General features: G+C 37.9%; 1 protein-coding gene and 1 long non-coding RNA gene across 11 annotated transcripts in view; one reads left to right on the forward strand and one right to left on the reverse strand.

The window, feature by feature from the left end:
- LOC134170286 (uncharacterized) overlaps positions 1-12503 on the reverse strand; it is a 29575-nt gene that overhangs the window by 16803 nt on the left and 269 nt on the right. For both annotated transcript variants that reach the window (XR_009967206.1, XR_009967207.1), the window contains exon 2: positions 181-329. This is a non-coding gene — a long non-coding RNA (uncharacterized LOC134170286). The remainder of the gene's footprint in view (positions 1-180; positions 330-12503) is intronic.
- Positions 7269-12503, forward strand: part of RIMBP2 (RIMS binding protein 2) — a 136263-nt gene continuing 131028 nt past the window's right edge. The window contains exons 1-2 of one of the 9 annotated variants that reach the window (XM_062631591.1): positions 7269-7617; positions 11471-11581. In XM_062631591.1, the coding sequence (XP_062487575.1) occupies positions 7519-7617; positions 11471-11581 (210 nt within the window). In that variant the 5' untranslated portion in view covers positions 7269-7518. The remainder of the gene's footprint in view (positions 7618-11470; positions 11582-12503) is intronic. The other 8 variants (XM_062631590.1, XR_009967204.1, XM_062631592.1 and 5 more) reach the window with 8 other exon arrangements.

The following is a 12503-nucleotide window of genomic DNA, read 5'->3' on the forward strand; positions in this document are numbered from 1 at the left end:
AGAGAGAACTATGAAGACATCAGTGGGATTTATACCTTTTTAATATACCTGTGGAATTTTGCTTAATATTGAACTTGAAAAATATGTGAATTATTTATTTGAATGAAGCTATTCATGTATTCTCAAATCCTCATAGAAGTGCATATTTATCAGTGCAGAATTAAAATAACTTCCTCTTACCTGCTCACCCCAGAACTGGAATTTCTGGAATGGATTGAGGGTTTTGGTGTCCAGGTGTTAACTGGAGTTATTCCCACGTGCTCGTGTTTGAAACTGGTGTGCCACTCCTGAGAGCTTTTTGCTGGCACTGAGTGCTGTTACCCCAGTACCTGGCAAAAAAGCATCAAATCTGAACACAAATGAATCCAACAGAATGAACTAGAGTTGTTTCCAAATTAATCTGTCTTTATTCTGCTTCTCTTTGCTCTGTAGCACAAAACACAGAAAAGACATTTCTAGGCAACGGAGGATTTGTTAAGCATAGTTTTGATGAATGCAAGCCTGATAAATAAGATTTAAAAGAGAAAGGGAAATGAGGGAACTGCTGCCTAAGAGGAAGGATTTTTTTTGTATAAAGATATTATTTTAAAACAACCCACACCCTTTCAGACAGTTGTGCTTCATGTAGTTTGGAGAGAACAGTTTGGATGTGGGTTTTGTTTTGTTGGGTTTGGAGGGGGAGCAGTGGAGGGTGTGAAAGGGGGTTTACAGACTTAGGCTACCCAATGTTAAATTTGATTTGATGCGTTAATGTGGCTTGTATGCAACTTCTGAAAATAACCATGGCATTCTTCCCCAAGTGGGTCAGCCTTTGCACCTGTGAATCAGCTCAGTCTTTTCTGTCATGTACAGTAAGCAATTGGCTGCTCAGCTACATAGTGCCAGTTGCAGCCTCTTTAGCTGCCTCTCTCCAGCACACAGAGTCCTTCTGCCAGTAGTGAAGCACTTGGAGATGAGCATTTTGGAATAAAAAGAGCATTTGGTAAGCACTTGTAGCTAGGTTCTGAAGAACAAAAGAACTTCATGAATAAACATTTTTACAAAGGAGAATACATGGAAATGGTAAGTAATTACAAAATAATCGTATTTACATGTTGTAAAGAGTGATTGATTTTATTGGCTGCGTTTGAATCCATTTTACTGCAAATCGGGGGAAAGGAGGATTTTTATGTTTAAGCATAGTTAGAGAATGGCTAAGTTCTGATGCGAATAGCTACTGTACAACAGACTTTGCGGCTGCGAAGAAAACAAGGATTATTTTGCATGCAAAGATTTAATTCCTCTGTCCATACTTTAGAGAGAACATGGGTCAGCCCTTGCCAGTTACTGTCAGTTAACAGTAAACTGAGCTGGACAACATTATACTAACAGAGTGCAACTCAGTGTAAAGAGTATGTCAGAATGAATAGGGGCTCAACAGAGGTGCTGTTTATGTAACAGCTCACTTTATAGTCTTTTTATGTAATCTTACCGAAAACAGGCAGCTTCCATACATATTTGACAAGGTTATTTGGTATTATTACAGTTGTGTTAACTTTCTGTAGTTACCAGGTTTTTACCTTTTTGAGTTTGCTACTATGTAGTTTTCATCAGTGTTTCTAACACTGGGTAAGAGTTAAAGGAGTCGTATTTGAAATTTCTGAAATGAGATGTGAAAGCTCATAGGTGAGAAGGCATACAAAAGCTGGAGTCTGGATAACAACACTGACAGCTCGTTGTAAAGAAATCTTTGGCTTATTTTTCGAACCTTTTCCTTTCTGAATTGTGGCATGAGCCTACAGTGAGCATCTCTGTATCAGAGAATCGGAGAATTACTCTGGAAGTGATCTCTGCAGGTCACCTAGTGCAAAAGCAGTGTCAGTGGCGAGATCAGACCAGATTCTCATACTGTTCTACATTACAGAATGAAACACTTTTGATTGTGATTAACGGAATCTTTTAAATATAAGCATGGTTTTGTTTTTTTATTTAGGGTTGTGTTTTGGGGTTTTTTTAAACGTCAGACCTTTTGTCATGACTGTTCATACAGTCGAACTCTGGATCTTAATGTTCTGTGGATTAATAGAATTGGTTTTTATAGGAAGTCTTATCAAACAAAATATTTGCTAGTCTAAGGATTTGTAAGAAGAAAATCTGGCCTTGGGAAGAATTTTTTCCTTGGCCTGTTTGTGGAACAGATTTCAGTTGTCTGAGGGATGTAAGTGGTTATTTTGAAGAGCACAGTCTAGACGAAACATAAAATATATGAACTCTAGACAAGGAGCAGGGGGTGGCAATGATATTTCACAACAGAGACACCCAGACAATGGTTTCCTCACTGTGAGCAGTTTCATACTACCTGAAGTATCTTTGTCCAGTCAGATGTTGCTAAGTAGAAGTGAAGAGATTGCAACTATTTGAAAGCCTGTTCCAGACTTTACTTGGCTCCCATCTGTAGGTCACTGTAGAGTTAAATACTCATCAGAACTATTACAGAGCTGTTCTACTTGTATGTAGCATTGGAAGATTAAATCCTAGTTTGTCCAAGTGCCTGAAATGACTTGTCCAGGATCCCACAGGATCTGTGTGGCAGAGCACAGAACTTGTACATGGGTGCCCATTTCAGCTTATAAGACTGCTGTTGCCTTCGGACCAGTTTGAACACAGGTGAGTAAAAATGTAAAACAAATCAAATATTGGTTTGTGATAAATGCATCTTTATTAGAGTGGTAGTCTGACTTGCTTAGACATTCAGCTGGTTGTTGCTGTACGTTTAAGCAAAGCTTAAGCTCTCAGACTGAAGCACTGAAGTTTTGTGATTAGACACGAGATAAAAAGGAGGTTAGTTGGCCTGGTGTGTTACATCTCAAGCTGTGAAGTGTTACCTGCTGAAGGTACCACACGAAGATGCATCTGCAGGTTGACAACTTTGGCTGAAGTACTTTTACATCACTAAGAAGCCAATGGGAGTTAGCAGTCCAATCCTTCTGTTCTAACTGAAGTAGCATTACATGTTTAGTTATAAACTATGATCATTAGAATATGGTTTAACAAAGACTATCAAGTTCACAACACAGATGTCTTTTTCACTCAGTACAGGAGCACCATGGTCTCTTATTTAGGTGGTCGATAGTGTAATAAAGCAGGAAAGGAAGAGAAATGGAAATTGCAGGAAAAGTCAAGTAGTCCCAGCTTGTTAGGGGGGCAGGCTCTTGCCGGGTTAATGTTCGATCCGGAATCCGCCACCGTGTGGAAACTGCTTGTAAGTGCTGACAGGACTGAAAAAGTGGGTCGTGGAAGAACACTTCCTTGGATTCGAGTCTGGGTTTTTTCATATAGCCTATTTAGCACTACTCAGCGTCTGACATTGATTGAAAGACCAGAGAAAGAAGATTTCTTTTCCCTATACTATCCACTTTATTTTTTTCCCCTAAAAACCAAATCCAATTAGGATTTAGAAACCAGTTTCTGGGATGCATTTTTTTTCTACTCTTTTTGGTGGTGCTTGATTTAATGCCTAGTAACATCTTTAGGAGAGCCTTCAGAATTTTTAATGATAGTCTCTTTAATGCTTATTACTTCCCTCTTTATACACTACAGCATTATATCAAGGCATACATCAGTCTAGTCATGCATATTTATCTATTGTTAGCTTTTTAGCCTCAAATAATGTCTATATAATGCCAATTAACTTAAATAACTTCAGTATCTCTGGGTTTCTTCTTTGAAGAGGAACTTAAGTGCCATAAAATTTGTTTCTTCCTTCCAACACCAGCACAAACCGGTTTTTAAACAAAAAAGAAGCTGCACCTCTGCAAAATGTGTTTCAACCCTCTCTCAGCTTCATGGTTGCTGCTGATTTGCCTTTTCAAAACTTCAGTAATCACCTCTGTGAAAAAATTAATCCTCTCCTCAGTTTCAAGTAGTGCTGATTTGGCTTTTGCCTTTTCTATGTAAAGGATTGGATGATTCTGACTTGCTCTGCAGAGTTAGCACTTGTTACTTAATTTCTTTAATGGACATTTGGCAAAAGCCATTTCAAACACTGTGACTTGTAAACATCAGCCTTCTGCAGTGCTGCAGATTGGCTGGGACCTCACCAGGAAAGCATTTGCCATTTTGTCCTACCATTGCTTTAGTTACTGGCACTACTCACAGGATGCTGTTAGGAAATAAGAAGTTACTTGCTTTCCAAACACACTTTCTTTGCTATTGAGCCATCTAATTGCAGGGGTTTGATTTTTCCGCCCATTTCTTCTCTTGATCTTTGGCTTTCCTTTTGTTTAGGCAGTTGCTTATAGACACATAGTCTCTTCTATTATTGAGTCTACCTTATGGTATTTGTAGTGAAGAAAAATGGCAATGTGTATTTAGTTAAGAAGGCCAGTCATCCATAATATAGATTTTTCTTTGTTCTATCCACACTGCTGTCAACCATCTCTAAATAGAGAAATATGGCAGCTAGAAAATGAATCTACCTGCATGAGAAGGCAATCTGGAGAAAAAAATATATACATTCAAAAAACCCATGCTTTTAACCTTCCAAAAATTAGCAAAAAAACCACCAAAAATCCATTTCAAAATAGGTTTAAATGCTGAGTTTAAATCAGTTCTTACAACAAGTACACATTGCATTTCCAGCTAGTATGTTTGTTCTGCTTTTGATTTTCCCTTTTGGCAATTTATTCAGAGTAGAGTTAGTGGATGGAATCTCAGAGGAAAATAAAAGCTAGTGTTTTGAGAACTAATGAAGTAATTATCTAAAGCATTATTTACAATGATTATTTAGAAGATAATGAGACCCTTTAATTATGTTTGTTCTGCACAGCTAGCCTTTCAATAATTCAGGGTATTGCTGTACAATTTTCTCTGTATTTACTTTGCACATTTTTGGTTAGAAAAATGTCACAACTGCCTGTGATGCACAAACCCCGGACCTCCTTTTTGGTATCAGTTGTCACAGGAGAATCACTTGCTCACTTGGGTTGGAGCAGGAGGCTTTTCTGTTCAGGCTCCTCCAATATGATGTGGAACAAATTAAATTATGGGTGAAATAAAGCTAGGCCTATTAAAGGCTTTTATGGCTTTATAGGAGCACTACTTTAGTATTTAAAATACATGCCTTAGTCTAATAATGTTTCTGTTAGCCTTTATCTCACTGGATAAGTAGTTATTACTGATATTAAGATAAATAGTTGAATTTGTTATATATTAAGATAACTATTTATCTTGGTTTGACTTCCAGTTTATTTTTATTTTGGGAGTCTTGGTAATTTTCTTTCAAACCAAAGGTTTTTTTCTGAAAGACCCTTACTCATTTGTCTGTAAGAAATTCAGGGCATCATTAGCATTTTAGCAGCTAATAACAATTTCACCAGTGTTTCCATATGTCTCTGTGAACTTGCTGCTAAAATAGACAATTCTACTTGAGCCCATTGTTAGCAAAGTCTAGATAGTATATAGACTCTTAGGAAATGCATCCTTTGTCACAGGCTAGATCCTCATTTGGTATGCCAATGAAGGATTGCTTCAGTGACTGCAGTGGTGCTGCTTCATTTGGCTGACGACATAGTCCTTGGTAATAAGAAACTGATAAGAAAAAATTAATCTCAGAAAGGGTCTGAAGGTTGGAGTTTTGGTTCCAATATGGCTGGCTGTTTATTTAGAATCAAATCAACTCCTATGGGAATCTTTCCACTGATTTCAAGAGATGCTGCAAAGGGCGGCTGATCTCCTACCTACCTTATGTTCCTTTGAGGCAAGTACACAGCATGAGGAGGAGTAGATTTTAATTTTACTGGAGTAGATTTAAAATGTGTAACACTGGACTATTCTAGAATATAGTAGAAGTTAAAAGTCTTATCAAAAAATATAGTTTTGCATTTCATATGGTTACTATAAAATAAAATCTAAAAATAATGCATTTAAATAGTGGTGAAGACTATAAGTAATTATGAATGAGAAGACAGGTAAGCGAGCTTTGGAAGTACCTGCACATGTACAAATGAGCTGCTTCAATCTAGTTTCTCTGCTGGACTTCTTGTCTGCTGAAGGAGGGGCTTCTCTGGCTCTGTTAATGAAATTCACAGCAATGCTCCTGTTAGCCTCAAAGGCACTTGGTTCAGGCCTACATGTGAAGTAGAAATAAACCTGTGATTCCCAAGATGCGTAATTTGTTCATTAAGCTATTGTACCAGAAAGCACAATTCTAATTTAAATCTGCTAATTCCCCCTAAACATTTTCCTCCTGTTACCCTCAGAAGGGACATCTTTTCCCTTTATGAAGTGTGTAATACAAGCACAGACTGGAGATGAATGCCAGTAAGGGTATTCACGCTATCATTAAACAAGCAATGCAGGTATTAGTGAAAGTGCATCTTCAGTATGAATCTTTTAATTGCATACTGTAGACACTGGCTTTTCAGTCCCTGTTGGACAACCCCAAATACACCAGATAGGAAGCTCTGTGTGGTGCTCAGTAGGAGTAGTCATGCTTCTGATGGCTTTCTCTTTTCAACTGAGGCAGGAAGCTTAAATTGAATTGCTCTTTACAAATGTTGCAAGAATAACTTCTCCTAATGTTGGTTTTAGCTATTATTGAAATGTAAGGGTTATAACTGGAAACGCATGGCTCAGTGCCTTCGTGAGTGACCCATGATTTTAGATAAGGGAAGTGATCTTTGTTTTGGAACTGAATCACTGATTCTGTACTGAACTGCTGGAATCCACCTGATATGAATCTTTTAGGATTGCTGGCCTAAGAATATGTTATTTACCTCTGTCCTGCTTCTGGATGGGAGGGAAATTACTCCCTTTCTAAAACTAAAACTGTAAGATTTGCTCTGTCTATGCACATGCCTTCAGCTGGCACACGCTGCCTTGTAGTATGGACATAATACTCTGCTGTTTCATAAACAAAAGTAAGAACTACCTATTATTCCTGGATATAAAACACTTCACTGTTTGCATTGGGTGGAGAATCTCTGAGTACTGACAGGAAGCTACTTGCTCTCCAACAGGCAAGACAGTGCTATTGCTTTTAAGGAGTTTCACCTACTGTCTCACAGTACCTACCAAACATTTGGGAGGCTATCTACTAACTAGCTCCCAAGGTTCAAAACCACTTGGGCTGCTTATCTGCAATGAAACTCCTTAGAGGAAAAGGGAAACTTTGAGCCATGCTTATTTCTCCTGTAACTAAATATCTTGGTTGTCTTTTGAAAAGTGCTGGGAGGAGAAAGGGAAAGGCAATTTAATTTACAGGTGTGTCAGAATACCCACACAGCATTGCCAAAGCTTGAATTAAAGACGCAAGACAGGCCATTAATATTTTGGAAGAAGAGGAGACAAAGGCATATCAAAAGGGAAGAAGAAATAACCAAGTAACGTGTTACCTTAAAGCTTAAGTAGTGAAATGGTGCTGGCTGACTTTATTAGAAGTCCGAAGTCCCATAAGCCAATTTAGGTTTCTCTCTGGAGGGTTTAAATGCTCTCAAGCCACTCTTCCCTCTGTTACAGAAGGCTGCTAGCGGTTGCATTATGGATCGTGGCTATTCTGTACTGGATTCCCACAAGGCAAATCAATCACTTTCAGAAATGGATAAGCCCTTGACTAAAGAACAAGAGGAAGACAGAGTGGTGAGTAACCATTTCCAGTTCAGGACGTGCCAGAATTTGTCTGAAAACTTGCCTAGATTTGTTTTTAGAGTTTTGGGGTTTGGTTGTTTTTTTTTAAGGGTGGGGTTTTGAGGAAGTATTTAAAGTAAGTTTGAAGGGGGTTTGGTGTGTTGTTTTTTTGTGGTTTTTTTTTTGTTGTTGTTGTGGTTTTTTTTGTTTGTTTGGGGTTTTTTTTAATCTTCCCATGCAGAAGAAAAAATATGTAAAACCTTATTGTTAAAAAGCTTTATATTGTAGGATAGGCCTCAGGTACGCAAAATAATTAATTAAAAAGAAACAGAAATTCTACTACTTGATTGACAGCTTAGAAAGTAGAGATTTTTTTCAAGCAGAAAGTACATGGGCAATATGCAAAACCAGAATGCAGCTTCTTTGTGAGGTGTAAGGATGTAACATTTACACGCATGCTTAGGCTTCAGAGATGGGGTATTCTGGTTATGATGTGGCTGTAATCACAACACAAATTCTATCAAACAATTGCTCTAAAGCTTGAGGAACTTTTGATAACAGGTAAATTTTGGTGCCCTGATAAATCTGAAGTGGTTTTTAGATCCAGATTTTTGAGATCCTAGCTCACAGTCCCAGGTGGCCATGGCTGCTCTCTCAATCGATCTTTATTTTTTGCACTTCTGTTGAGGAAATATCTTTATACCCACAACAAGTAATCCACATTAAGAATTCTAGTTTAGTACGTGCCTCTCCCTCTTCTGAGTTTGCCACAAGGCATAATAATAATAATGGTTTATACAAAATGTTTCCCTGGTCTGTCTTCAACTATATTACCCACATGGGATATCACCATTTGTGGAGAGCTGATGTTATTGTCCCTGATGTATTCATTTTAAGTATTCACTGTTAAGATAACTGTAGGTCCTTTTCATATTCCCCACACAAGAAAGTCTCTGCTTCCTAAGCTGCCTACCAAGTGGTACATTTATTTTAAAATACATTAATTTGCATGTGTAGAAGAGTACATTTAGTGTACTCCTGCAATATAAATTTTTTTCTCACCATGTATTTACACTGTTCTTCAGTAGTTACTGATGGCAAGATGAAAGAAAAAAGTTTGCCTAAAATTAGATTCAGATTCATTATAAGAACTACAGCAAGTTTCTACAAAAGCCTTTCAAAGTGCTTAGCAGAATATTGTCATCAGCATTTCTGAAATGAAGTTGGATAGTTGACAGCCTGTGTATGAATTTAGGAGGTTAATTTTAGGTTACAGTCATCGTCCTGAAGATCCACCCCAGAGAGTCACCCACTTTATGTGCCAGGACAAGATGGATGTTGTGCTCAGACCCAAAGCCTGACAGCTGGGCACACTCGTGCTCACTTGACTTTGAAGATATTTATAAGGTTTCAGTCAGAATTCCCATTTATACAGTTTCCCCTAGATTATTTTTGGGTCTGATTTTTCCTTCCAATATGAGGCAAACAAAATCATGGAACAAATTAGTCTTTGAAAGTAAACAGACAAGATCACAGGATGATAAAATTCAGCAAGTGTTGAAATGCATTTTTAATTACAGCTGATATATATTAATGCCTAAAATGCTTGTAAACTTCAAGTGAGTTGGAAGAACGTAAAGGCAAAGTCTCTATGTTTCCCTGTAATACAGCTGGGTTCACATATCCATATACAAGAGCTGGTTTTAGATGATATATTTGCTCTTTACATTTTTTTCTCTTCTCTCAGTTGGCTTGTTGCTAAGCTGTAAGCAAGCATGTGCTACGCAGAATGACTCAGACTTATAGGCCAGGATGCTTTTCTTGGATTTCCATTGAGCAGTCTTCTTATCCTACACAGATATAAATAAGTGCCCTTGTTGCCTTCCCTATCATTTAGTACAAGGAAAGTAAATCTGAAATTACTTTAACTGCATTAAAATATGTCTTCTGTGATTAAAGGGGAACAGTTTCATTACTATCTGTTACAACCTTAAAAGTTCTGTTCTTACATAGTGATATATGTAGCAACACAATGTAGTAACATATATGAGAAAAATATAAACTGAATTGCTGAAAAATAGTAGTTATTTGAAGGAAAAAAATGAATATGCATGTAATGTTCTTATTAAAATGAATAATCTTATTGCATTTTAAGAGAAATCTGACAGCTTTAGGAGGAGGCAGTGAGGTTTGCACAGAAGGCAAAAAGTTTTCCCATTTCCTCCTTTACTCTTGGGAGGCTATAGGAACAGAAAGGGAAAGAGGTGTGAGCAAGGTCGTGAAATACTTGCTACCCCTCCACTTTCAGTGCTGTTTTAGATGTGGAGGATTCCCATCAGTGGCACATCAGATGAAAACAGGAAAAATTCAGAGAATATGGGGAACGGAATATTGTTTTAATCTTCAGAAAAGACTTCTGGATTCCTCCCAAGCATCCTGGCCTATAACAGAAACCATCACAGCTCGAACAGTGACAGATGGCTGGTGTTTGTAGTTTCTAATAACTACCTTTGGTTCACAGACAGTGACTACAGAACAGCTCCATAAAAGGTTTCTTTTCAATTGCAAGCAGCTATCTGCTTTGTTAGAACCAATTCACTTTTCCTTTCCATTTGGCTTGTTTTGTTGCTTTTTCCTCCTACCATTTTGTGCTGGTGGGTAATTGGATAATTTTGAGGGCTGATCAGAAAAATGAATACACTCTGCATTTCTTTTTCCAAATACAGCTTCTTGCTTGGTATTGCAAGTTTCAACCTTTTTTCAAATATGAAATCCAGACCTCAAACAATACAAAATGCCAAGTCATGCTGGCCAAACAGAGACAGCCTGACTCACCATCAGCAAAGGATGAAAATAAGGGTAGTGATGTTTGGAAAGAGATCTCATCAGTGTTTACTCTCTGGGAGTGGTTTTGGCTATCCAAGATTAAATGTTACTTAATGCAAAAAAAACTAAAACTGAGCTGTTTTGCTAGTACTTATAGGCAGCACACAGAGTGAGGGACAAGAGGAAACTATTATTAAATTTCCCTTAAATATCCATGAAGAGGGAAAGAGGGATTAACCTTTCTAAAAAAAAGAGTACTGAGTTTTACTATATACCTTTAACTGAGAAATACGGTATGAGGCCAATTTCCTAGCTCCCTCTATTTTTATTTAGGTTTTAAGTTCTAGGAGACAAGACTATCTTACACTGAATGTAGCATGCTGTAAAATTGACACCATGTTGAAATTAAAGAAATGAATCAATGCTAAAATGTCTAGCATGGTTAGAATAATGCTGTGTATTTATTCTGTGACCTGTCATTCTGTATTGCGTAACAGCAGAAGGAACAAAGGTCCCTCTTTGTGTGCTTCTTTATCCCGCTTAATGCCAGGGATGTAGCAGAAAGTGCCCTCTTTTGACTGTAAGTAATCTGATGAAGCAGTGCCATTTACCATTTAACCACATGCTACTTATATCCCTGCTGTTTTAGCCATCTTCTGCATAAACCAAATGAGAGATTCTTCCTGAGATTGACAGAGACCAAATGCCATGCAAGGAACAAATTGCTCCTAGTAATATGACTTCTTATTTGGATTGCAGCGATGTCTGGTCTCGCATTCTGTAGCATTAGCACAGTCCCCATCATGTTAACCACTGCAGAGGCAGAGAACCAGTGACAGAGGTCTGCCACAGAGATGTTGTCCCCTCTGCTGTTGACTGAAGGCCATGTCTAATTTGTTCTTTTAATTCTCCTAAGCATCACATCTATACTTTGAAACTTGTGCTTTACTATGCAAGAACAAACATTAAAGACCATGGGAATCGCTGAGACATTTTACATGTGTTGTAATATATTTTAATGAGTTATTTTGTCCCACAGTCCAAAAAGGGCAACAAGAAAGCAAAACGAACAGCTGAGAAGTCTCCACGCTACAGATCTGAGGGCAGAAGCAAACTGAAAAGCAGCTCAGTAAATGTTAAGAAGAGCAAGGTGAGTGCTACATGCTCTAAAATCTTCCAGTGGCTTTACTGTCAACTGCTGAAATGGTTGTCACAGCATTGACACGAATCAGAAGTGACTGCATGTAGGGTCAAACCACTGCCAGCACCTTCCCTGGCACTCGATGCACTGAGATTCCTCTCACGCTTTGCTTCCCTGATAGGTTTGGTTGGTTTTTTTTTGGTTTTTATGGCCCAGCACAATTTTTTTTTCTTGTAATTTTTCTAATTACAGTTACCTGCTGCTTTAATTGTGAGATACCCAGTTTAAAATATTGGTCCATTTGAAGTAACCCCTCAACAAAAAAATGGCATGCTGATGTTAAATTCCTTCTGTTGCAATTCCAGTGCAGTAGTTTCACATGAGCCTTCTGAAAGAGAGGGATTAACACCTTCCCAAAAAGCACCGAGTCTGAGATTAGCACAGAGACCGGGAACAGTGAGGATAATCTGAGGATACCCTTGTGGTTGAGACAGAGGGCCCTGTTTATCTACAGAGAAACTGCTTTTCCAGTGACACTGGGGTGCATTAGTGATGACAGGGAACTTTATCTGATGTTTATTGTGATTCATCTTTTCTATTCACTAATGGATTCATTCTCCAGAGCTTTCAGTGCTGCTCCCTTCAGTAGATACAAACACGATAAAAATAGCTTAAAAAAAATCAATACACACTTAAGTGTCTGGCAACTTCCTGAATTTTTCCTGTATCATTTACTCAACAGTTTAATGCCTAATAGAAGAAACCTGCCTGTTAAATATTCATGTGCAAATTTAGCAGATAAAACACACCACAGTTTGATTCAGGTTTTCTAGCTCTTTTCATTAATGACAAAATTAATTGTTTGAGAGCATAGAAACTGCATTTGCTGGAGGGTAACACCTGATTGACCTATCTGAGGTCTGTGTCAGGA

This window comes from Pezoporus occidentalis, unplaced genomic scaffold (assembly GCF_034315485.1).
Source record: "Pezoporus occidentalis ecotype Australia unplaced genomic scaffold, CSIRO_AGI_Poc_V1 ctg37, whole genome shotgun sequence".
Taxonomy (NCBI): Eukaryota; Metazoa; Chordata; class Aves; order Psittaciformes; family Psittacidae; genus Pezoporus; species Pezoporus occidentalis.